Below are 27406 nucleotides of genomic sequence, written 5' to 3'. Positions count from 1 at the left end.
AATACCTTCCTTCGGCATTTCAATAGCAGACCAGATGAATTAATCAAACCACTCAAGGATCAGACCCTCGGACCAATGGAACAGACAGCCTCCCATGTGCCCACTTTATCCTCTATCTGCTTTGTTAGCCTTCAGTCAGTCACGGTCGACCTTCAGACATGCTGGAATCAGGCCCAGAAATGTGGGGGACTAAAGTCTAGACGGGTACCATAGATTTGGGCTTAGCTGAAAGAATCATACAAAAGGAGACCTCCATTCCTGGGGCAACTCTGGCAGGTTAGAGGTCCGAGGCTGGAGAGAGGCCCACATTTCGCAGCATTTTTATGAAGACGAGGAGACAAGCCAACAACAAACCAAATTTGCTGTATTAGAAATAGCAGCTGAGCTATGTTGCCATGTTCCGACCATGTTGCACGAACAAAAAACAAGCTCATGGCCCTGAAGGCTTCGAAACCATGTGGAAAAAAAGCTCATTGAATGCTAAAAGATTTTTGGGTGAAATCTTATAACTCCAGCTTGGATCTCTGGCAAACCAATATACTCAAGAGTCTGGTTGTCTGATAAATCATGTTCGCAGGTCATGTGGAAAAAAAAAAAAAGAATGTTTTCATATCAAGTCCATATTTCAGCAGTTGGGTGGTTTGCCGTATTCAGCATGTAGCGGACCAGAAACCCTTTTCCACTCTGCACCTTAGACTCAAGCAGAAAGCCGCTGACTCTGAGGTGGTCCCATTAGGCCAGCAAAAATGACTTCATGCCACTCAGCAGCCCCGCCTCCGTCTTGTGTATGTATAGTGGGGTGTGTGAGGCTACGGAAGAGGGCGAGAGAGAGTGGAGAGTTCCACACTCTATTACACATCATTTTATGGTACCTTGCTGAAACTCATTGTGCAAAGGGGATGCTTTTAGACATGTATCAACACACGCAACACACAAAGACTCAAAGCAGACCCTCTGGCCCACACATTCAGCCAAGCATCCCATGTGCCTTCTATGTCGAGCAAATGAGATCCCCCTCCGAAAAAAAAAGAGCAAGGTCGGCGCTTATTGGAAGCAGGTGGTCTGCCGGGAGCAGGGGAAGCCGCTACTTCATTAAGTGTGGTTTTAACATGCTACTATGGATGGAGATGACAAGGGGCTGGGATGCCACATGTGTGCATGTCTGAGAATTTGCCTGTATATGTGCCTCCTTTTGGTATATTGGAGGAATTTCCAATAAAGACTCTTTTTATACAATTATAAAAAGTAAAGGGCTTTTAAATTTGCTAAATGCACTAGACTGGTTACTTTACCACACACACGCACGCACGCACGCACGCACGCACGCACGCACGCACGCACGCACGCACGCACGCACGCACGCACACACACACACACACACACAACCTCTCTGTGCAATGAAATCTAGAATCAAAGAGATGAGCTTAAGACCCATCAGCCCACAGTTGAAGCAATACCGCACTTTAAGGATGTAATTACAGCTGTCTGTGGTTTATGTGGGGGGGTGCAGGGTAGGGGTCAGGCTCAAGGAAAATCCATGCACACAGATATATTCTGTCATTGGGTGCTGCTCAATATGAGCTAATCCTAGTACAAAGGCATACAGTATAGGACTGTGCAAGACAAATGGCACAATAGTGAACCAAGTGGCACTCTATTCGAGAGCACAGCTGCTTCTCATAGACTCATCCATGTGGTACCGGAGGAATCAGTCAGGACTTTTTAATGTATCTTAAGGGTATGTATTGAAACTAAGGCTTATGATTTTCGATTAATCATTTCCAAAAGTCGTCTAAACATGCTTATTGTGTTAAAGAAAAGCATGAGTAAAAGACAGACAAAATCTGTGGCCCTGCATGACTTAACTATTCTGGTTGAGAATAATATTTGGTTCATGTCACTAAAACAGCGCATCTGTCTGTTGTTGGAGGCTGATTAGTGTGAAGAGCAGCGTCGCATGTCCTCTTAATGTGTTTGCATTTACAAGAGGGACAGTGAAGTCTTTCATCGTTTATGAACCATGCCAAATCCACACAATGGCACCCTAGTCATGGGATTAAAGAGTGCTTATAGCACGGTCATCTTTCCATTAGCTACGCATCTGAGATAATGACTTTATTTTTTATTTGCTGTGAGATATGCGTGCACACCACCTCAACCCCTAAACTCACCCCCTGCACCATCCTACACACCAACACAGCCACCCACCCTCATCCACACACACACATACCCACACATACCCACACACAAACACACACAAACACACACACACACACACATGTACAACATGCTGTGATTCTTTTTTTGGATGGTTCTCTCTAGGTTCCCTCTCAGAAGTGTGAAAATGCACACACATACTCACACACATATACACACACACATGGAGATCAGTTATCAGCTTTTGTCTACTGTATGGCCTCTTATCGTGCAGCTGCATTACAGGAAGGGGCTGAGAGCTTTGAGGAACAATGAGCAGGCACCTGAACTCTCTGGCATGACCTTGTGTTTCCACACCCGGCAGGCCCGAAGGGAGCCCACGGAGCGCTGCTGAATGCCATCTACACCCACAGCCCAAAATAGCCACTCGTTTTTTCCGCCCACACTCATAGGGAGCACGGGGAGGGTGCGACTCTCATTTTATGTTATTTTGAAATGAAAAAAGAAAAGAAACCTGTTTGATTTCTGGTATATCACATACAAGCTCTTTGTGTTTGACCTTCACATATTTTGCACTTTTCTTCCACTTTCACTTTATTTGTGCCTTTGTGGAGTGAAAATATGGTTTAAAAATTCCTGATCTATTGTCCCTTTCTTGCCATAAGAATACAGTAGGCACAAAGGTAAAGATATAACTCATTTGCCTTCCTTAACAAAATCTAAGTGTTTCACTTCACTGGTACTGTGAAGGAATGAGAAAAATGGGAAAGAACACACACACACACACACACACACACACACACACACACACACACAAACGGTGAAGTAAATAATAAAGAACCTTTATCCTGACGATCAAATGTTTATTAGCACCCTGAGGTCTGGTGGCATGGGAAAGGGGGGGATTAAAGTCTTGTGCCTTAGCTGGCCAAGGGCAGCAGTTCATCGTGTGCTGAATGAATAGAGGCTTGCTTACTCACCCTGTCTCTCCACGCCTATTCTTCTCCATTCGCTTCGCCAGAGCAGCAAGCCAAGTGCTAAATTTAGAATCGTTGGTAGCTATTTTTAGGCCACTACTGTTTTTTTTGAGGCGTTTATTAGGGGAAGAACACTAAAAAAACACACAGACTCTCACGCACACACCACACACACATGGAGGGAGTGAGTGGGAGGAAGACAGAAAGAGAGGGAGGAGGAGGAGGAGGAGAAGAAGGAGGAGGAGGGGATGGTGGAAAGGGGCTCCCAATTTGGACATCTGAAATGCACTCGTTTTTTAAAGTGTTGCTGCGTGTGCTCTGCAGCTGTTTCCAATCAGATGATGGCTAGGGAAAACAAGAGAGAGAGTCCTACACAGAGAGAGAGAGAGAGAGAGAGAGAGAGAGAGAGAGAGCACATGCAAATGCCCCTCAAGAATTCATCAGCCACGAGGTATAAGTACAACAAGTTGTTCTGTTGCCGTCTGTCCAAACAGCTTTAGATGAGTAGGGCTGGGAGGCTTAAAGAGCACAAAGAACCTCCTCACTCCCTGACTGATCAGCCTCGCTTTGAAAGCTGAAAGACATCTCACAAACACAGAAAACAGAATTTGTTTTTCAACTGATCAGCCGTGTTTCTGCTTAGGGGAAACTTTATAATATCTTCACAAAGAGATAATAAAATAATACAAATGTTGTTGAATATGCTGAGCAGCAGCTTTTTGAGTGTTACTGTACTTACAGCCGAGCTTTTATTCAGTTCTTTTTTTCTTGTTATTCGGTTTTTAACCATAGGACTTCATTGTATGGTTCTCAGAGTTGTGGTTCTAAGAGTCTATGATGTCTATGTTGTTCAGAGTTGCTATTTTATCTAGACTAAAACAAACAAACAAACAATAAATAAATAAACTAATAAAATGATTCCATCGGTACGCGTATATTTGCTATGTTTGTTCATTTAATGACATCCGTGTTTTGATCATAAGGTGGCCCCTGAATACAAAAGGTTTAAAGTGTACTGCTCTAGTTGTCTTACAGCACCACTGAAAAGCAACTCAGAAAAACAAGCACACCTGGAAAAATCCAAAAAGCATCTATAATAACATATTACATCTTATCTAATATCCACAAACTGCAAGGTATTTGCTGTTACACACTTGGCCTCTTAGCAAGCAAAAAGGACAGGAGAGTGTAGTATTTTGTTTAATCATGATAAGCACTAAAACTTCATCTTATCTGATCGGGGCTTAATAGAACATTTTGAGTTAACGTAGTTGTTTTGGTGATTTATCGTATAGCGGTTCTTTGTAAGTAGAATGAATAGTCCTTCATGTGCACTGCTGCGAGAAAACTGCTCTGGGCGAATGTTCCTTCTGATGTCGGCACAACAAATAAGAGAGGAAAGAGTGAACAAGACGACTGAGGCAGAGTGCTCTAACAGGCAGCTTATGCGCAGGCACCCACACGAGCCAAATATCTTTTAATTAAGTCATAACGGCTACTTTGAGGAAAAATTAAACTGAAATCAGTCCAATTAATTAGCGTTTCTTGGCAACATTAAGCATTCTGCAAGACGTTTAATGAACCTGAGTTGACACTTCAGTGCAGGTTTTTTTCCCCTTCCCTCGCTCCTTCTCTTCTTCAGACAGGCAACAGTGTAGGGGAGGCGAATGCCCTGTACGCTCTCTCACACATCTCGCCATACGGAGAACCGTACGAGGGCAAAACATCGTGAGGGAGCTTTGTGGAATCTCATTAGCTGAGCAGGTAGTCATTAACAGAATGACCTTTGAAAATAATTACCGACCTCCCTTTTTCTCACACGCTGTTCCCTCAACACCTCTGCCACCCTTCTTTGCTCTCTCTCCCATTCAGAAGTTGCAGGTGGTGGAAGGTGCTAGCGCAAGCCAAGATTAAGGGGTGAATGTTCCGATTAGGTTAATCTGGGCAGGGAATGAGATTGGCCCAAGATGTCCGCTGGCTCCATGTGGATGTGCATGTGAAAACGGTTGACCTAAAGGTTGTTGTGCTGTTGCTATATCCCCTTATTTATGAACTTATCTCACGTTTTCTAGCATAAAAAAAGTACACCACAAATTACTTGATAAAGGTTAATGTTCAATAAATACTAATAAAGACTGACAAATAAAGCGTGATATATTGTTTTGTCAGATAAAAAGCTAGCCAATTAAACCTGAACCTAGAGTAAAGCCTTGTTAAAGGATAGGAAGACTTTGAAGAGTGTCACCAATAACTAAGCGCTTTCGGTGCAACATAGCCGGTCTTTAGTATCACTATCTCGTGCTGCAAAAGAGAGTAACAACCTGACAATTTCCCCAACCCTGTCCCGGCTCTTCTCTAATTTGCCTCACATGTTGGGTAGCCCTGCCTGGCATTCGCCGTAATAGGAACTCTATCTGTTTGTTTGAGTTTTTCATCTGCTGCCAAATAAACCATTTGCTGTATCCGTGCCAGCACAACATTTGACATCCCACTCCGTCAACTGCGCTGCGCTGCTTTCTTCCTGCTAGTCTGAAACAGACTAATTTTACCTTATATAAGCACCTGTAATTTGGTCTTTCTTTGCAACTTTACATGTAATTACCTGGACCTGCCCACCTATTGTCGAGCCTCAGATGCTGCTTTGCAGGAGACTTTTAATGGGGTTTTTTCGTGTAAGATAAAAAAAAGAAAAAATAAACATGCCAGTGAAAATAAATTTGCCTGAGCTGAACCAATACACTAAGAAAGCAATTCTTCTATTCTATTATCAATAGTGTGCAAAATGATCACTGATTTGTTGTGAGCGGTATTGCTTTAATCAGTCTCAGCCAGTAAGGGTTCTCAATACATTCATCACATTTGGTGCATGATAAAACAGTGAAGAAATGCGTAAAAAAGGAGGTTTGCGTTCTACTTATTTTAAAATAAATAAATGATCTGTCTATCTTTCTCTTTAGCTCTTGTTGGTTGTTGGTTTTATCTATTGTGCTTTACAGTATATAGGCTTTTATTAATGCATGTTGGCTTAAAAGAATAGCCTAGCAGATGTTTGATTTAAAAGAGGAACAGGCCTGACCCTGAAGATGAAAATCGAACGAAAGGAATAAGAGAGAGGAAAAGCGTGCTGATGTGAGCTGGGGTGAGGGAGTAGGGCCTTCAGCCCCTCGCAAACACAGCTAAAGAGGCCGGGCAGAGCCTGCTGCTGCCACTCTCCCAGCGACGCTAATTATCAGCCGAAGACATGCTAATTACATGGAGCTTTATTGCTAATGTAGCAGGCCGCTCTTTGAGACGCCCACACGCTGTGTTCAGCTCCCCTGCCTCTCCTTATCCTCCCACTGCACCCTTCAAGGCATGCTGGGCAAAGACAGGAACAACTACATTTTATCTTTGAGCTTGTTTTTTTTTTTAATCCTTATATGAGCCTTTGAGGATTCCTTCATTTATATAAGACAGAATATTTACTTTTGGATATAAATACACAAGGGCGTTGATGTGTATGTTTCCCGCAGATGTACATCTTTCAATCTTTTTTTTTTATTTCACACAGAAGTATACAACACGCTACCTCTTCAAAACTAGCACCCACCTCCCGAAGCTCAGCTGAAGGCTTCAGCCCTATCCTGCCATCATAACAGTAAGTCTGCTTTGTTCCTCTTGACCTCCCGCTACCCCATCTCCCCCGGCCGTGATGTAACCTAGCAGCAGCCAAATGGGGGCCCTGTAGGAGTTCGCATGCTCGCAAATCCAGTTAGCTTGCTGCCTCAGGCGTACTCCCAATCAATTTTCACTAGCACAAATCTGCCAGGGTGGAAAAGGAGCTAGTGCTAACTTCTGTTTTTTTTCTACAACTGCACTGTTCTTTTTTTCATACCCCTTTCCCTTTGGCACATCTGAGCAGATTATCCTCAGGTAGTTTATATCATACTGTAGCTCTTTTATAATATGTGCACAAAACACCAGTGCTTGGAAATTTGGATGTTTGTTTTGATGTTTCATCAAATCAATGCTTCTAGATACTGTGTAATTTAGGCCAATTTGCAACTTGTGCTTTTTATATCAAAAGGTTATGAATGACATGACAGCCTGAAAGAGACCCAAAATGACATGATCACTTATTTCTGAGATGGCTGTTTAACATTTATTGTATTTAAATGTGATGTAGCCTACAGATGTCTAACACAAGCAGATACGCTCTTATCTTACCACCTAATGGATAGTAATGCACTTATGCACTTTGGCTTCAAGAAATTCCAAAGTGAAGCAAGACAATTTATAATTCATTCCCTTTAGGTCTAGACAAGATTAAAAGTCTACTATACACATGTCTATAATGCATTAAGGGAGTGTAGTGGTCTACTGCCTTCTCTTGGCAAGCATATCTGCTGTGCTAGAAATTTTTAAGCAGACAATAGGTTTTATCCATGTTCAGTAGTTTGGAATCAAGTGTGATTCTTTTTAATATTGTGAAATGACGATCACAGAATCACAGTTATTGTGCATGTTCCTGACTGTTTTTCTAGATTCTTTCATGCAAGTGTTCATTAAATGTGTAAGGCTCTCTCAACATTATGAATATACAATATGAAGGAACAAAGAGTGGGGGGGAAAAAAATCTTAATTTACAGCAATATTGAACAAATGAAAAAGAAAAAAAAAAGCTTTTGTATATTCAGTCTTGTGTGAAATGGAGATGAGAGAGGGGACTGAGGGAAAGTGTGCTGTGTCCCTGGGGGGTTTATGCAATATTTTTGAGAGACAGAGAGAGAATAAAAATTGTTAAAAGAAAAAAAGCAGTATGAATCAATGACAAAAGAAAGGTTAATTCTGGTGTTATTTAACCATAACAGAGGAGCTAAATTAGTGCACTGTTTAATACTCAAACTTTTACAAAGAAAAATAATTAATCTAGAGTTTTACAGGTCATCAGTCGGACAATAAATATGACAGCAGGAAGATTTAGCTTTAACCTTTTTTAAATGATCACAAAAATCAAAATGGAATAACAGACCCAATTACGGTGTTAGATTTTTTATCTATATTTAAATTTCCAGTTTCGTGGAGGGTCCATTCTTTTTCCATAGTGGAATCTCACCTGACCCTCAGTGACCAACACATGATTATTAATGCTTAGCTGACAAGTTGAATCACAACGAACACTGGATTATTACTATATTTGGGTAGATGATGGGAAAAAACAGCTAGCTACGGTGTGTCTCTGGCTGACAATTGTACAAATCGTGAGAGGACAAACATCATCGTTTCCCATAAATCCTTAAGTGCCTCAGAAGCCCTTGAGTCCTTGGCCACGTCTGTGTGGAAAGCTTGTTGCGCAAGCGACTCACGCTGGGCTTAACATTTGCTACTGGACGTCTGCCTCGTGATTGGCCTCTGTCATGGCTGTTTAGCTCGGACTGAACCCGGCTTTGGTTTCAGGAATGAAGCCAATGCTGGCGCAGCAACCGGCAGACAGCATGTCTCTGAGGCCTGAGACTTATCCAAGGCTTTAGCATGTTTCGATCACTGTTGTGAGACACAAAGTGGCCAGAGACAGGAGGGATACAATGAGCTTGTGCCATACACACATGCTAATGTCTGTTTGCTTAAACAGTAGCGGTGCTTCGGCACTAGAGTGTGCTTTCCAGGAAGACTAGAATTGACTCTTCCTCCACGTGTTGTGGAAGCTTTACATGAGATTAGGATGAACAGCTGTTCTAGATAAATTAGGATTTTGTATTTCATTCTAATATCCCCAAAAACTATCCTACAAAATCTCTGCTCCAGTCATTTCTCTTTAAGTCAGCTTGGACAAGCTGCATGTGTTTCAGTTAAATGGTGTTCCTCACCTCCACAATGTCAGAATTGGTCCTGCTCTCATGAGGCTCGTTGTACTCTGTGTACTTCAGTAACACTTTGTCCATGTCGGTGCTGGCGTACTGGAAGAGCTTGTTGGTGCTGTTGAAGATGATGAGGGCGATCTCACAGTCGCATAGCACACTCAGCTCATAGGCTTTCTTCATCAGTCCAAACTTCCTTTTGGTGAATGTCACCTATGTTGTGAAAGGGTGGAGTGGTGAGGGAAGAGAGAGAAAGAGGGAGGGAGAGAGAGAGAGAGAGAGAGAGAGAGAGAGAGAGAGAGAGAGAGAGAGAAAGAGACAAAAAAGAAAAAAAAATGTTTAAAGGGCAGTACAAACAGTTGGAAAGGTGTCAGAATATTGTCTTGAATCTCCTTCGCTCTGCAATAAACAATGCTACTTTTGGAAAATCAATGTTTTTCCGTTTTCTTTTTTGTTCATCCAAAATGTCTGGGAAAAACAGATGCTGGCATGGACTTTTTCCACTCATATATCAAGCAAATGTTACAGAAAATATTTCTGGCAAAAATATGTGGTTTACAGAAAAAAATCAAACCCTGTATGTTTTTAACATGCTTAAGAATTAGCATGGCTCAGATTAACCTCTAATGTCCTGCCTAATTTGTGTCATAGTGAATGAGTGTACAACTTCAGGCAGATTCCATGGTATAACTGGGCTATAGTGAAGAGAAAATGATTGAAATACTACTTGGTTTAATCACTTGTTTCACTTCTTTTTAATAAACTTTTTTTTCTTCTCATAAATGTGTTTGTTTAATTTATATTTAAACAAAAGTGAATCTTTGAGAAAGGACATGGATACAGTTAATATTTCTCATTCCAAAAGAATAAAATCACATATATAAAAACAGAATAGTCAAACACACACACACACACACACACACACACACACACACACACACACACACACACACAGAGATTGTCATCTCTCACTGCTCTCAGTGCTGACATGTTACTTCTCAGTAAATGTTCTCGACTATCAAATTAGAAACATTAAAAATAAACACACTTGGACATCCCCAGTGCGTGTTTCTACATGCTCAGTCCAGAAAATTGCACCTCTACCGAAACACAATACTGATCTTAAAAAAAAAAAAAAAAAAGGAGAAATTAGGAGAAATTAAGAAAAGATTCCAGTCTTTTGTCATGGTATTTCGGTAGTTTCGGTAGTTTCGGCAAGCTGTTGAATTTCAGTGAACAAAAATATCTCTGGTGGTACTTCGGGAAAGGTTTATAGGTTCAGTAGCTCAAACATGTAAGAACTGCATAACTAAAAAGGAAAAAGGGAATGCGCTAAAATTACACTTGCTCACGCACACACGCGCACGCAAAATCAGACTGAGTCACATACGTATGTGCTCGAAATTGAGCTCATATTGTCTCATTTCCCTCCTTTTGTTCTGCCATGCCACTCTTTAAGTTCAAACAAAAGATTCTTTCAGGTAGCAGAGGAGCGATGACCCCAGGGCTGGCCCACACTTTCATCTGGCTCACATACGACTGTGGAATGCCGTCAACATGGCCACAAACACAGCCTTCGATGGGAACATATGTCCTGCACAGTCCAAAATTGAATGTCTTATGGCGCATTATCACAAAACTGTCAATACACAAGCACGGCCCAGATTACAAATGCCCTAAGCGCAGGTTCACTGCAGAAACCAGGCACTCAGGATCTCTGAAGCGTTATGCACGTCTCTCCTGGAGAAACCGGGACTGTTTTTTGCTGAGACACGGTTCTAAAATGTTCCATGTGCACTTCTTAAATGGAGCTGCTTACAGTTGGAACACATTTTACATGCACTGTTGCTATTACTGACCTTATGTGCCATGATTAACATTTACCTGAGCTGTCAGACTGTCCACATTTATGATATAGTTTTACGCTGCACATTCAGTATATTTCGGTATATATATATATATATATATATATATATATATATATATATATATATATATATATATATATATATAAAATTAAAGAAGATATTGGTAAACTGAAGACAGAGAGCAAAACTCTAAACAAACAAACAAAACAAAAAAAAAACACTGAAGTTTCCCTAACTATTTGCTGTAATATTATCGGGCATTTACCGACATTCTTTTTTTAATCTTAAAATGTGATGCCGTAAGCATAGTGAAACCAGTTGAAAGTTCTGCACTTGGTGTTCCTCTAAATATAAAACAAACAGCATACCATGGGTTGTAACATGGAACTAGTTCGATAATTTATTAAATTGCAATGACTTTTTAGTTTTAATCATTACCTAACCAACATAACCAAGTGTAAATGAAGAGTAAGAGTCAAATTTTAATATATAAATATATATAACAAGCAATGGTTAGCAATGATTTGAAATATGTTCATTCTTCTATATTCTCGAAACTCTCATATAGTACCCTGTTCACAGCATTCACAGCTGCTAGTGTGGCCAAAATTATTTGTATTTGAAACCCAACATAGCACCACTGCATTCCAGAGCTACATTCGTTAGCTAGTTGTCAACTTGAACATGTTTATGCCCAAGCAAAAGTAGCCAGCTAACGTCAAGATTATTTCAGGAAATCAGCAAGGCAAGATTTATATGGGGTAATATTAAAACATGGGGTATTTGGTTTTTTTTTTTAAGATTAGTACATATTTTAAACATTTGATAAAAGGGAAAGTCTACATTTCTGTGACAGGGTAAATCTTTCATGAAAGAACTGTGCTTCAGACACAGCCCACACAAAACTTCTAACAAAGCATCAAATTAATTAGATCACCAAATCGATATCTGACATCTACTGCCTTACTGATACAGCTGATTTAAGTCTGTGCACCCACACACAGTATACACACACACACACACACACCCTGACACGCACCCACACCTGTCTTCTTCTTCACAGGAATGCCACGCGATTGGTGACAGTACTATGCAGTGGCAGATACCTGTGGCCTCTCCCACTGACAGCTCCTGTAAAATAAAATTACTTCTATGGTTACTTCTACTCGTCTTGTCAACGGCCTGCTGTCATTCCCCTTAGCTGAGCCATAAAAGAAGTGATTATGTTTTGATTATGTCTCATCAGCAGTGTTCATTAGGCAACATTTGGAGAACACCATCGATTGTTTTGACAGTTCAGTTTCTACTGAAGAATAGACCGTGATGATGAGAGCTTTAACAGAAAGTTGGTGCCACGGAGCCCACCGAATGTGTGAACTTTCTTCACGATACTGATGCTGACTCATTTTGTCAATGGCAAAGAATGTGTAACCCAAGTTTGAATCTTCTGGCTTTTCTTTTGCATCAGGGAACATTCAGGTGCAGATAAATATATAGAGATTAAAAAATAAAAAATTAACGGTCAGCAAACCGTGGGATAACACCCAATCAAAAATGGGTACCTGTGCAGGACCCTGTGCTAAAACATGGTTTCATATTTTATATATGCTTCCATTATTAAGTTAAATTTGCCCTTTTCACTATACACAGTAGTTGTTTAAAAGTCCCTTTTGTTCATCAGTCATAGCAACACAATGAGAGTCCAATGGAGTATGTGAATCGATAGAGACAGCATTCTCTGGCCAAACTTATCTCTTGCTCCTGGTCACAACAGAGATAAATTTTAGATAAAGAAAAGGACAAATTGTGCTGGAACCATCATTAATAAAAAAAAATAATAATTAAAAAAAAAAAAAAAAAAAAAAAAAATTCTTATGCTTATTTAAGTCAATGTAAAGTTTAAACAAATGACATCATCTGGAATCCTTCTAAGAAATATTCCATGCTGCGCTAATTTCTCCATTTATACTGCTGCTGATGTAATGGCAAGTTATAAGAAGCTACATCATGATTCTTTTCCTTTTCTCCAGTTCTCTGTTCAAGCTGCCCCCACATTGTCATGCCTCAGTCTTCTGGGTACTCTGAAGCCTTCAGTGCGTTAATTGCTGAAAATGGCACTTATGGCACTTTCTCCACTACATAGTTAGTGGGTGAGAACAGTCAAGAGACTGCTGTGCAAAAATCAGCTGCGAGAAAGGTTACTGCTAATACTGGCTTGAAGACCTTGGTGTGAAATACAAACATAGACATGAGCTTGAACACATGTTATTGGTCAGGAGTGATCAGTAACTCTCAATGTAATGCAGAAGAACTAGCAGCTTTAACAGGACAGATAACATAGGGTTCAGTTACACGATGAACTCTTAAATTAATATCTCATGATACTAGAGACCTATGACCTCATTTCTCTTCTCTAAATTATCCATTTATGTGCTCACTACTCTTGTATTTCTCAACCATTAAATAAGGAACTAATAAAATAACATTACATTTACAGTAGTTATATATTTTTTACAATGAGTTGTGCTCAGTGCTCTTTATTATGCAGCTCTGTACTTTTGATTTGAAGTGACAAACAAAACCAAAAATCTAACAAATTACTATATATATATATATATATATATATATATATATATATATATATATATATATAATTTTTTGATGACGACTTGACCCTATCATGGTTAAGGATGTGGTAATAACAATGTGGTAGTTTGCTCAGAACTATGTACAAACTTTACATACAAATAAATTATGTTCTAACTGTTGGTCGTGCATTAAAGGGTTAACAAGGATGGTTATACAGAGAAAAACAAACCAAATGGCTAAACGATTAGAAGAAACAGTCTGACTCCCTGGCCCTTTACTCGCGGGGGTTGGAGACATGGGGGCAGGAAGCACATTTCTGTGTATTTCCTCTCATAACAGGAAGTGCCTGACGGCTTCCCCTTCACAATGGCTTCGCTTCTGCTTCCCGCCTCCCGGGCTTGCTGTTTTCCCCAGGGGAGTTCGGCCCATGGACAGAGACAGAGAGGACGAGTAGTCATTTGTCACCGTGCTGTCCCCCACCCCTGTGTCCCTCTTGCTGGATCATCCACATAGTGCACGCACACCCTGGAGACCCATTCTCCTGTACCGCTCATTTACACATGTCTTAATTGGAGGTGTGCACGCTTAAGCTTGACAGAGAAGCCTTTCATATGATGATGTGTCTTTATTTATGCTGACTTCAACACCGTCTCTATACCCTTTTGGATGATCCCCCATTTTAAAAAGAAGGACATCACAAGTGTATATAAAAACTGGTGTGAACTGGATAAATGTATTAAGGGTGAGCTCTATAAAGTAAAGTTTGGCGTAAGAATTCCATATAATGTGTCTTAATTGCATAACTGCTTATTTTGTTCTTATTCATTTAACAACAAAAACCACATAAAATGGTAGGCTAAAAGAGGAAGATGTACAATAAGAAGAAAAAAGAAGGAATAACAATTAATACAAGAGGAAGTACAAAATTTGTGGAGATCCAATTCAAAGAAGGGTAATTTAGAGAATTTATTGAAATAAAGTGACTTAGAGGGGAAGAAGAAAAAAAAGAAGAAAAAGGAGAAGAAGAAGAAGAAGAAGAAGAAGAAGAAGAAGAAGAAGAAGAACTAAGTGCTGTGCATTTTTTTTGAGGAGACAGACGCAGAGGAAACGATCAGAGGAGCAAGGTGAGAATCGGAGGAAGGTGAGTAGGGGTGACGGGATACCCAGAGGGCCTCATTATTTTCCTGCTGTTAATTTCACTCAAACTGTTTCACACCTCACCACTGTTGATTGGAGAGATGTCTCTGTTGTCACGAGTGCTGAGATCCGGCTCTAGCTCAATGCCATCACTCCATCATGAAGCGCAGATGAAAAGAAATTGTGCTCCGTGTAAAGTTGAAAGTCTTAGATAAATCTTTTAATCTGAACATATTGGTGAAATGATAATGTGGTAGGAGTGATAGATGTAATGATGGATATTCAGGTGAACGTGCATTTCCCGTAAGCTAAAAGCACACCGAATATTGATAATTAAAGAGTGGCGTCTTTTTTATTCTAATTTTAAATCACTTATTCACACTGTTTGTCTAGTTAAGTGTCATGTAAATAAGATTTCTATTCAAGCTATCCTTGGAGATGCCATGGAAAGACCTTTATGCCAATGCATTAAGTCTTAAATTATTTTTAAAAATTTGAATGCTATAAGAAGTGGTTTTGCTGATCCACATTGAATTGTTACACCCAAAACCAACTAAAGTATAATTAATATTTTGAATTAATTTGGCAATAAAGATTAATTTTCATGTTTCCAAATGCAATGCAGCATAAGTCCTATTTAGTGTCAGATTTATACTCCTCTACACATCCACATTTATGTACATTAACTACATTTAGAAAACCCATTATATCTGTAATAACAATCCAAAAACGTCTTCGTCTTATTCTTGAAGCACAATGGGTCAGCTGCAAACCATTTATCCTTTCTATGACTAATGACATCCCTTATCCTGCCCACTGCCATCAGAGGCCACTTCCTCCCTGGCCTCTCTTGACCTGACCCAAGTGTGTCTCACCACCTGGCCAGATGGATCACAACCCTGAATTAGCCACCCTCCATTAGGCCCAATTACAGCCGACTCCGTTGAGGCTGCTTCCCGACTGGCAGCGAAGGGTCTCACTTAGAATGAATCCATTTGATTCAGCTGTGATCCAGCGTGACCTTTGCATTTGCCCTTTGTTTCAGCAAATCTCTATAAGAATGAACTACTCCTGGTTTGAGGGAGAGATGGGCAGAGTTAGCAGGGTGGCTAATGCATTTTAGCACACAGGAGATCCTTTCAAGTTGATGCGCACGGGAAAGTGTTTGAGTGGCCGGAGGGCAAGTAGCCAGGCCTCGCACACTAATGCCCTGTGTGGATGTCTGGGCAGTCAGTCAACTGGCCATGCTCTGGGGAAGTGTTTTCAATGGTGGTGGGGGGTCCAAGTGGCCGCCCAAGGCGATGAGGAATTGGTGCCTGTAAGCAAGGCACTGCAGGCAGGGTGGTCAGCTACACACTTGTCACTCAAATTGAGGGTGATATAAAACATAAATCTAATAAATCTGTAACCATGTTTTTCTCAATGGTGCAGCTTGTTGTGACTAACTTAAAGTTCAGGCCTGAAAGTTAGAAAATTTTTTGGGTGATATAAAATGGGTGATATACTGTAGCTGAATGTAGATTATGTAGAAAACTAAATTCATTCAATAATTTGTTTTTTCTTGGTGATAAACCTGTGTGGACTTGCTAAAGATCTGGAACATCAAACATTAAATGTGATGGTATTTGCATGAAAACCCTGCAAACATCTCAAGAATGTTGCACCAAAGGTAGCACCGTTGAAGCGGGCAGCTGTTTATTTTGCTTTGGTATGGAAAGATTTCCTTAAAGGGGAAGTGAAAATATGCAAAGGCCCAGCCACGACTTCAACAAATTGAGAGCAGAGGGGAGGGGAGAAAAAAAAGGTTTGTGAGTCAAAGGTCCTTCATTCTTGTCTTGTGATGTCTGTCTTCATGGCTTCCTTGTATCATACAGAACTTAGTCCTTTAATAGAATCACTTAAAGATCTTGATGGGGAAGGATGGCTATCTTTAAGGAGTTTTGATAGGCCATGTCTGCACACAGCTTCTACATACAGATATCATACAGAATTATTTTTGAAAGTGCAATGATAATGCTGCACAGTTTTTTTGGCACCATTCCTACATGCTTATCATTATCACTATAGTTTTTATTTTCAAAAATATATTACTGATAAGGTGTGAAGCTACTTCCTCTTTTCTAAATTAAACCCTCAAAGTTACTCGGGTTTTCTTAGTGCCTTACGTTGCCCTCTCTTTCTCCCTCTTGCTTTCAAGTCCCGGAAAGCTGTGGCATCGACTCTCATCAGGTGTCCTGTATCAATCTCTGATCTTGAGGGAGGGGAAGGAGAAAAAAGTGGGAGAGTAAGAGAAGGACAGAAAGAAAGAAGGAAAGAGAGTGGTGATAACACCAGGACAGGATGCTTTCTGTGCAATACGATATCTTTCCCCAAAAACATCCTGACCTAGACCATGCATCCTTCTTGCTCTCTTTCCTCTTTCTTGCTCTCTTCTCGTTGATTGTGGCCATTCAACAAAGAAAATAAGCCTCTGCTTCGTCCACTTCTACCTCAACTTCTTATCTCAACGCATATAAATTGTTATTAAAAGAGTTAAATCTGGTGAAGAAACTGTACTTTGAAGGAGTCTTACTTCAGCAGATTTTATAATATAATTCTGCAAAAAAAATTAAGTCAGGCTTCTAAATAGAGTATTGAAATTATTCAAAGATTACTAAAGACATATTTTTTTCCGAGCAGTCAGAAGAGAAAAACAAGAAGAGACTGCTGGTATGATAAAGGCTTTGACTCATTTGTGTGAATCTTTGCTTCTCCGCCATGTGCATGTGAGCCTCTGGTTTCCTCAGGGGGGAGAACTCACTCAACCCACGAGTGCCAAATGACTAATGCCACCATTCCCCTGCCGTCTGTGCCGCCTGACACACCCATTACTTTCCACTCTCCTCTTCCTCTTCTCTCTCTCACTCCTCCTCTGCCCCTCATTCCGCCTTCAATAATTGATCAGCCTTTCCCAAAGTCCAGACAGCAGTCATTAACTGGAGTGTGGACCTGCTCCATGCCATCAAAATTGTTGGCTAAAGTAAGTCACAATGCAGTGTTTTTTTTTTTCTAAACATAAAATAAAGTCGCAACCACTGAACCCAAGATTTGTTCTAGACCTTGCTCCTATTGACAGACTGCCCTCTGAAGGCACCTTTAAACTCCTATTTCTCTGGCAGCCAACGAGCATAAACATCAGAGCTCATTGATCTTGCTGTAAAACAAGTACCTATGTTACTGGCACCACTATAATCGATACAAGTACAGAATTTGTTCGATATGATATCTGTCTGTGTTTGCTGCCCTGGCTGGCTGGTGTCTCATGTCCTGAGTGTTCAGGTCATGAAATGACTAATATAAGTATCTACATTTTAAAGCCAAATGAAATCATTCAGTCAAAATTTAGCTAGGACTGTATAATTCACTGTGGAAATAATGATTACAGTCATTTCATTGTGTTTGAAGGTTACCTCATTACAGACATGGTTTTGAGGATGTGTGGAAAAATACCGGGTTATAAAAGATATAAACAATAACTGTAGAAAGGCCACACAGTCCACTGATGTAATGTCATGCTAAGAGCTCATATCTTATTGGCCTCCACCTTCAACCTGATCTGTAATAGGAAAACTACTGGATCGAGTGGTACGGCCCATAAAGATCCACCCACCTCCCAATTTCTCACTCTGCGTGCCTTAGAGGTTGTTTGTCTGTTTGTTTGTGCTCCCCTCCCACTCTGTACCCACCCCTGCTAAAATAATCTTTCACTGACGTTAGCTACAGCTGGTGGCACGTCGGCCATGGGCCCTGCAAAGGGTGTTGAGAGCCGCTGGTGTTTTTTTTTAAGGGTCATTTTGGTTTGAAAGCGCGTTTTAGTTCAGTGTTATATAACTGTCGAATGGTGGGCCTTACCTGTCTGTTGCGTTCGTCCATAATCCGCGTGATCTGAATCTTTTTTCTCCCCATTGTCCCGTTCCTTTCTTCACTCTCTTCTTTCACCAAAAAAACTTCTGACCTTTTCCCTCTTTTTTTTTGTTGCTTTTTTGTGTTTTCCTCAAACCAGGCTTTCTTCTCTGTACTTGCTCCACTCAATTCAAAGATTCCAGCAGCTGTACCTGTGATACACAAAAGAGGTAGAGAAAGAGAAACAGAGAAACGCTTTAAAGCAGATAGTGGAGACGAAGAAAAAAAAGAGAGCATAATCTCAGCACATGGGATGGTGAATAAAGACAAAAGGATCTGTCAACATTTTTTGCGAGAGCGCTCTGTTTTTCACTGTCGATATCATGCAAATCAGAGCCAGCACTTCGGTGCTCTGACTACGAGGGGAGACAGCACTGTCACGCTCTCTCCACAGTCGCAAGGATTTTGACAAGGTTTTACGAAGTGACATGAACTTAAAGGCTCTAATCACACACAATGTAATATTTATGCCATGCTGAACAGCATATGATTCTAGTAAAAAAAAAATCGTAGACTCGGAATATGCTACCACAAGTTGTAAGACAACGACTCGAGGGAAAGATTAAAAAAAAAAATTACTGACTTTGCATGTGATAACATCAGTTGCTTTTTCTTGTTGAAACAGGACTGATTTACCAAAGCACTTTAGGTATTCGTAGATCTTAAAAGTAAGGCCTGATGACAAAAATGGCTGTTCTAATTTGTTATGCCATAAACACTCAATAAGTCTATCTCTACCGTGATCTTGTAATCACGTCGCGGCTCATCTCTCCCGCTGAGATCTCTCGGTTTGAAAGGGCTGCCCTCACTCGAGAAGCTAACCTGGCTTTGCGTAAGCCGTCTCATCTCTGAGTTGTACAAGCATTAAGGGAGCTGGCGTACACAAACGTGCATATATGTGTGGAAGAGTGTGTGCATGTATGCCGTGTGCACCTCCCTGGCACTGTAAAGTAGGCCAACCCAATTCATCTCAGGGAGGAGCAGCAGAAGTGTTGTTGTGTTTTCTTCTGACAGTAGAGGTGATAACGTCCCTCGTTATGCAAATGAGCATCCCATTATTTAAGCTGGGTGTAATGCAGCGAAGCTGTCAGCGGTGTCGCATTAAAACCCCTCCATCGTTCACCTTCTTCTTGTTTTTCTTCTTCTTCCTCTTCCCCTGCCCCTTTTTCTTTTTGGCTCTATCTGAAACACGATTCCATGCGGCTGCCAGAGCGACTCAGAGACATTGATGTTGCTACGTGTGAAAGATGTGTCACTCTGTCTTCCCCTCTGTCTACATATCTGTCTCTCTCTTCCTCTTTGATAAGCAGATTTCAGAAACTTAAGTGTGAGACGCTCACACTGGCAAGCCCTGTACACCTTGCCTGGTGTTAAAAGCTTGCATCCGAGTGAGAGTTTTTAAGGAGAGAGTCTGGGTTGCAAAGGCGCACGCCTTGATTATTTCGTTTTATAATGCGATTCGATTCCTTCTCGATTTTCCCCATATCACCATGGCGTGTGGCTACTTCAGAAAATTCTACACCCAGTTATTAAAATCTCTCGTTACCACGCCAAACCCTGTTTGTCAAAGACACGCATTCTGCAAGACAGAAAAAATTTAGTGCTGTTAATAATCGGCCAGTATTTGTCTTCTGTGGCCTCTATTAATAATGGGCCTCGATGTTATGCTTTATTAGCATCCGCACAACGCTCGTCACACTTTGTGCGAGCTGTTAGCAAGAGCGTGTCTTAGCAGCTGCATGGCGAAATTGAAGCTAGCATGATGATTGTTTGAAGGACTACTGTTGAACAAGGAGCAAAACAACCCGAAGTCAGGATGGTGACAATGACTAGATTGCTGGGTAAATATTTACCGAGATTCAGTTGGGAAGCTGGTGTGAGCCAGTCTCGATTGCGCTTGGCCTATCCGAACGATTAAACAGCTAACTAAATCGGAGAGTGTGCATTATGTTTGTGTTGCTTTAGGAAACACTTTCGTTAATTAAACAATATTTGCTTTTCTGGATTTGTCGGAAAAATGCCTTGGGGTAGCAATATGGTAAGTTAGTGATTGAAGCACAACAAACACGACACACACACACACACCCACACACACACACACATCATTATCATCATCATTTTCGATTAACACAGATGAGCGCTATTCAATTTACACTGTAACGATGAACTACTGTGTAGACATGAGCACAGCTGGTAAAACACCCCTGTCAACCACACACACACACACACACACACACACACACACACACACACACACACACACACACACACACACACACACACACACACACACACACACACACACACACACACACACACACACAGGAAGACTGATCTTTCCACATAAGTGTGGTTGCCCTGATGAGAACGAGCAGTATGTAGCGCTGCCTGTGGATGTGTGACTGGGTGTGTAGACAATGCGTATGTTTCAGACTGACAGACAGACAGAGAGACAGAGAGATAACGATAGAGAAGGACACCCGAAAGAGTAAAAGAAAGAAAGAGAGCGCGAGAGAGAGAAAGACAGACAGAGAGAAAGAACTAGAGCAATTTGTTAAGCCAATTAACTAATCCATGGCCAAAGCATATGAAGAGAGAGAAAGAAGGAGGAGGAGGAAGAGGAAGACGAGCGAGAGAGCCAAGAGCGAGATCCTTGGCTTAGTGTGAGAGAGGTCATAGTAGATGCCACAAGACAGCGATGGGAAGCTTAGTTTGATAAGCTTGCTACTTATGTAAGTTCTTACGTGATGTAAGGACAGCAGAAACAAGTTAAACATGAGCAGAACATGGAAGAAACAGAGAAGATGAGAGAGAAAGAGAAAACAAAAACGAGAGAGAGAGATGAGTAGGTCTCTAAGGAGAGAAAGAAGTGCTGCTGCTGACCCTCCCATCTGTTAACTACGCCTCTTTTCTTCTGCCACAAATAAGAATACTGGAAAGGAAGAGAGTGAGAGGAAAAAAAAAATAAAAATAAGACAAAGAGAAAAAGAGCGCCAGCATAAAGATGTAATGAGCTGCTAGGCATTTAGTTCTCTCTCTTTCTTTCCATTTTCCCCTCTCTCGTTGAAAACTGGAGCTAAAAGGGCAACGAGTACGAACAAAAGCAGGCGCAATTCTGGGTCGTTTCATTCCCAAGTGTTCCACTTAGGGAGGGAAAAAAAATTATGCTCAATTGTATTTGTCAGGGTCTTAAAAGAGTGAATATGACTTTTTGTGCGTGCTTATCGGATACAAGCTGCCACGTCCACGTGTATTAGGACACTAGATTTGCTTAATGAGCTGTAATGAAACATCAGTTCAGCATCTCCACATTGATGTTGTGTCATGTTACAATCCTAATCCGCAGCACATATAGGTCAAAACCTTTAAATTGTCGTTATGAAATCTCCAACGGTGTCCTGTATCAGGCCACGCAGAGCACCTTGTTAACCATCTCAGCTTGCACTGTCACCACAGTCGTCTCCCTCTCTCTCCTGCACATCTGCAACATATTTGGTAATAGCATGTGCTTGAGAAAAGGCAAGTACCCTCTATCCTCACAGGGAAATGTGGTCACAGAGATTTGAAATAACATATTACAGAGCTGTAAGTAAACCTTTTAGGAGGTGTGTGATACATTAAATAAACCCCTGCACTTTTCAAATAAACTCCCATTTCCTTGAAAAGACGAGGCAAAAAAAAAGCGCTTTCAATGGCTCTTCTAGAATCATTTGCGTCTTAGGACAATCTCTAGTCACGTCTCACACTTGGATGTTTTTTCCTCCTCTCGTATAATCCCTGAAGCACATTTTCTTCCTCCCCTAACTGCGTTTATTTTCTTAGAGCCGATTTTATTTAATGCACTTATTTACAGACAGGCAGCTGTTTATCAGCGATAGTTAATGGTGCATGGGGAGAAAGGCGGGCCATAGCGAGTGGATCCTGGGAGGCCTATTGTCTCTGTAATGTCATTACATGCACAGATCCTTGAGAGTTCTAGTGGCTGCTCGGGGGAGATATGAACGCTGACGAACCGCTACCAGTGCTGTCCATCCAATATGCAATGGGATGGGTGACCTAAACTAGATTCGGCATGGCAGACCTGGGCTTTCACAGTGTGACGCTTTGCCACCCTCTGAGCATAGGAAGGTTGTACACATGGGCTTTAAACTAAAGACAAAGATTTGTCTTTGGTTCCTATTTTATTCCGGAGTAGTCTTACTTCTAACACAAATGGACAGAGCAACAGGAAACACACACAGACTCGCACAAACACCGAGCCTGGAGGAAGGACATGACATCAGCAACCACAGACAATCAAAGGTGTAAAGGTGCTTCCTTTCCTAAACTGTTCCCGAGTGCACAAAATGGGAACCAAAACTCCTGTGCTTCCTTCTCCTGGCCTGAAAAGGAGAGATGAACAGAAAAAAAAAAAGTTGAGGCTGTCGCCACTACCGCTGACCGTAACCAAATGGTCACTTTCTGTTGCAAGCACTGGAAGCAAAGGCTTCTGGGCCAGGAGAGCAGAAGGGTTGACAACGTTGGCACACCAACCATCGTCCAAAACCACATACGATATGACATGACTGCATTCCCACCAGCTATGGATTTGTGTTTAGACATTGCACATTACAACCCCCTAATGAATCTATATCTAGTTCAACACTTAAAATAAAAAAAAAACAAATAGAGAAAACTCACAATATGTGACTTCTTTAGTAAAAGTGTGAAATTTTGGAAGAGGCGCATTTCTGCAGGGAGGTATTTGGTGAATTGGTCTTTTTAAGTACTATGTGAGTTTAAGCCATTTGATAGAAAGGGAGAGGTTTCATTTACACCACACAGAGTTTTCTTTCAGGCTCCATCTACTGCAGTGTTTCACTCCTGTCTCTTTTGCAATCATCTGTGCATGTTTTTAAATGGCGCAAAACAGCATTATGGATTTGTGAAGGAAAACCTCCGCTCCAGGACTTTCAGTGTTTTATTAAATAAAGAGTCATCCTGTACAAAGTGACTTACAGACAAAACAATTGTTTTTAAAAGCTTACAGGTTGTTGATGACCTGACATGAATAAAGTATTTACTGCACTTAACCATCTAAAAACATTGTTCATGGATTATGGCCTCGCATCAGGAACACCTGACCACATGCGAGTGGCAAAAGGGTTGGATGGGAGGATGAAGTGGTGCTGACAGCAGTCTTGTACCTCACTCAGACAGTAAACAGTGAGTGTGGCCCAGCATGGGTAAAACGGGCCAGGTGAGCGCCGTCTGTCAGTTTAGCCATTGCAAAGCCACCCAAGGACGACTTGGATTGATACATGTCAGAGATGAAGCAGCTGCTCTGCCCAGATACAGACTGAGTACATTGTACTGAGTAATAACTGTCTATTTTATACAGATTTTTGGATGAAAAAAAAAAAATCCCGCAAGAAGAACAAAGAAAGTGTTTGTGGTAAAATGACTTAACGTATGCGTAATGCTTAAATCTTAATGCTGTATACTTTACTCCTCTTAATACATTATAAGTCCAAAATATGGATGTACAAACTATATACTATTTGTTTCTCCGGCCAAGGAGAAAAAAAAGCTGAACTTGCAATTAATTGCAATATTTTTTACAGGAACATGGTGTTGCATTGGTGATTTGACTAAAGAACCGCAATCGGGTGTTTGAGAACTTCTCCTCACACATCTGCAAGAGCGGGCAGTGTTTATCAGCAAATGTCTAACCACTATCACGTCATGCACAGTGGCTCTGAGATCCAGGTGCAGCCACAGCACTGAACACAAAAAAAAAAAAAAAGTTTGCTTTTGATCAGGCAACAAAGAACCACGAAACCAAAAATCTTGAATATTAAATAAAAAGATAGGAATAATACAAGAAGGAGCCCTGTTTGCTGTGTGAGTAATCTCACCCCTACATTAACACAGCACACAACAGCACTGGCCAATTATGTTATCAGCTGAGGATGAGAACATCTGATGATATTAGCCTTGTTCAGGGGTTGAAGGGGCATTGAGGGGTTGTGGTAGGTCTGCAGGCATAGATGATCCTCTGATTATTTCGTGGCACTTTTTTTTTTGTCGCGCACTTCCTCCTTGGCCCCCTCACCATTCTAATCAGACTAATTAAAAGCTTTGTTCATTTGGAGCTCTCCGATGACAATTTGTTTCACCCTACCCTACAGCGGTCCTGTGAAAAAGAGAATTAAATTTGATCTTCTGACAGCAATTATTAAACGTTCCCTCCTGGCTTCAATTAAGCCCAGAGGCTAACATGGCTCAGAGGCTGAGAGCGGGTGCCAGCGTACCTCCTTCTCACTTCTGCCTCTTCTTTTCCTCTTTTTCTTTCCCCCTTTTTATCCTTCTCTTCATAGAAGAGCCAAAATATGTACAGTAAGCCACTGAGGCACTTGATATTGAAGTGTTTTACCGAAATTGAGGTTTTTTTTTCTTCCCTCTGATGCTTGGCCAAGAAGTCAGAGAGAGACAGAGAGAGAGAGAGAGAGAGAGAGAGGGAGAAAAGGGAAGTTAAGCAACCTCCTCTTTTATCCCGATCAATCAGCATGTTCAGTGATTGCACAGCTTTTTTTCCTATTGGGTAATTCAGTAAAGATGGTAAAAGTGCCTTTTACCAGAAGTTTTGGTTTAGTTGCAGTATATCTCTAGTGACCAAACAAAATCTGGAAAAAAATCTGCCAGGATTGGAAATACTTCTCTGGTTTGTAAAATCTCTTCTATGTGATTTAGTATTCAATTTTAAATGCACAATCCTGTACAATCAACTAAGTTTTAACAGTTGCAATATAACAGAAAATGCAACACCTGTTTAATCTTGTTCGCCTTTGTAGGCAGAATAAATGACTATCAGAATTGTTTTTAGAAAGCATGTTTTTACTGGCAAAATTTTGAAAAACAAGTTTACAAAAATGCACCTCCAAGACCAAAATATTGAACCACAAGCGACTTAAATGAAACAAATAAATAAATTACAGGGTTGCTGTTCATTCATAGAAGTTTAATATTACAGTAAAAGTTAAGAGGGAGATGAATAGCATTTCAACAAGGATGTCCTTCATAGCCTGACCTGAGCTTTTCTTCTTTTCTTATCTCTCCCTTTCCTCAGTCCCAAAGCGCTGTACAGAAATGAAGTAACCCAGATAAACGGAGGATGGAAAGAGAGGATGTAAACTCTCCTTCTCTAAAAAGCTATACAGTCATCCCGCCACCTCCAGTTTTCCGACATGATGTCACAGTCATTTTAGCGTTACCATGAGCTGATTGGGCTGATTGTTAAGAGCACTGCTTTGCTGTTGAGCTCTTGCATCTTTTAAGTCTGATTGTTACAGTTAAGGTTTAAACAAGCAACATAGCTGTCATTTTTTTCGTTCTCTCATTCTCGTATCCTTCGAATCTTGCTCGATTCTTCAATCGCTGTGTGTGATGGTCTTCGCAAATGTAATTTCCTGTCCATTACCAATGAAGGAAGATGTAAAAAAAAAAGTGCTAAGCCTATATCCTCTTCATGTCATCATACTCATTATTCATCACTTGACCAAGCCAGATCATAATGGTTTCTATGCAACCCGAAAAATCATAGAACTTCTCTTGACTTTGTAAGAAAGGCATAGATATGTCCAGATGCATGGTGTAAAGTGTGAATGAAGAAATATGGCATTCCCCAGGGGCCAAGCCGATCCCTAGTCTTTCATTATGGGACCGGCGTACCCTCCTCCCTTCTCTCCTCTCCACTCTATGGTGTGTTTGTAGTGGTGAGAGAAGTCGGCAAATGCCGCAAATGCCGGGCGCGCTTCGTTCTGGCAACAACTCGGGCCGACCTCATCAAAGCAAGCCCTCATAATTTGTCACAGAAAGCAACCAATTAAAATGCGTTAGGGGAAGAGGAAGGCCTACGAGTGGGGTGGGGGAAATGACAGTGAAAGGGTGGTGGGGTAAATGGTCAAAAAGATAGCATCTGATTAAAGAGTCCATGCAGCTGTGGTGAATCAACCAGGACCAAAGTTTAAAAGAAAAAAGGCTCAAGAGGGGAGCATGGAGAGGAGCAACATGGAGAAACATTTTGCATTGACTTGCATACCCTCAAAATGACTCAAAACCTCATATCTCTAACCCATCTAACAGTCCTCCTGTTTTTGCATGCAGCAAGCGAAGCATGACCTGACTGATATTGAAAAATCTTTATTTGAAATCTGTATCTGCACTTGTCAGTAAACACACCATCACTGCTGTTCAATTCCTACTTCTTAGCTTCATACCTCTATTTCTACAAGAGCCTCCTCCTGTATGAATAAAATACATGACACTTGATATTATCATGACACATGATATTTTATATCACTTTTCCTCTCAAAGGATCCGTTCTGCCTTTCTGTACGAGCAGCTTGTGAACTATGATGTGTGGGGTGTACATATTTTTTCCTTGTTGTTGGATATGGTGGCGGGCCTGCACACATTTGCATAGCCTCCTTTGCAGTGTGTTTCTCGTGTCTCACAGCTGTGGCAGGCGTGTTCTTTTTTTCCTTTCTGTTTTCTTGCATGAGATCACAAAAGGGTGACAAGGAAAGTTTGGGTCTTTTAGCCTGTCTGATGCTCTGTGCTGATTAGCCTGGCTTGTGCTTTTTGTTCATTTTCTCTGTAATGGCACAGCAAAAAGGACATAAACTACAGCGGGACAAAAAAAAAAACTTTTCGGGTGGAAATACAAAAAAAAGAAGGCTACTACATCTTTGTTTGGGGGAGGGTATCAAAAATAATGACCCTTCTAATTACTGTTATTCTGACGCTAATCGCTAGCTCTCGCTGAATACCGTGTGTTTCTTGATCCGGCTGATAACAAGAGGAAAGAAAACAAGGAGAGGCAAGTGCCTACAGCCAATGCTGTATAAATCAAGTGTGT

The 27406-nt window shown here is 41.0% G+C and overlaps 1 protein-coding gene across 3 annotated transcripts in view; it reads right to left on the bottom strand.

Moving 5' to 3' along the window:
- mef2cb (myocyte enhancer factor 2cb) overlaps positions 1-27406 on the bottom strand; it is a 53103-nt gene that overhangs the window by 16210 nt on the left and 9487 nt on the right. For all 3 annotated transcript variants that reach the window (XM_046841554.1, XM_046841553.1, XM_046841552.1), the window contains exons 2-3: positions 18457-18659; positions 8981-9184 (exon numbers count right to left, since the gene is read on the bottom strand). In XM_046841554.1, coding sequence (XP_046697510.1) covers positions 8981-9184; positions 18457-18510 — 258 coding nt within the window. In that variant the 5' untranslated portion in view covers positions 18511-18659. The remainder of the gene's footprint in view (positions 1-8980; positions 9185-18456; positions 18660-27406) is intronic.

Source organism: Silurus meridionalis, chromosome 27 (assembly GCF_014805685.1).
Source record: "Silurus meridionalis isolate SWU-2019-XX chromosome 27, ASM1480568v1, whole genome shotgun sequence".
Lineage (NCBI taxonomy): Eukaryota > Metazoa > Chordata > Actinopteri > Siluriformes > Siluridae > Silurus > Silurus meridionalis.
The sequence above is the reverse complement of the archived record's forward strand: the minus strand, read 5'-3'. Positions and strand labels throughout refer to the sequence as shown.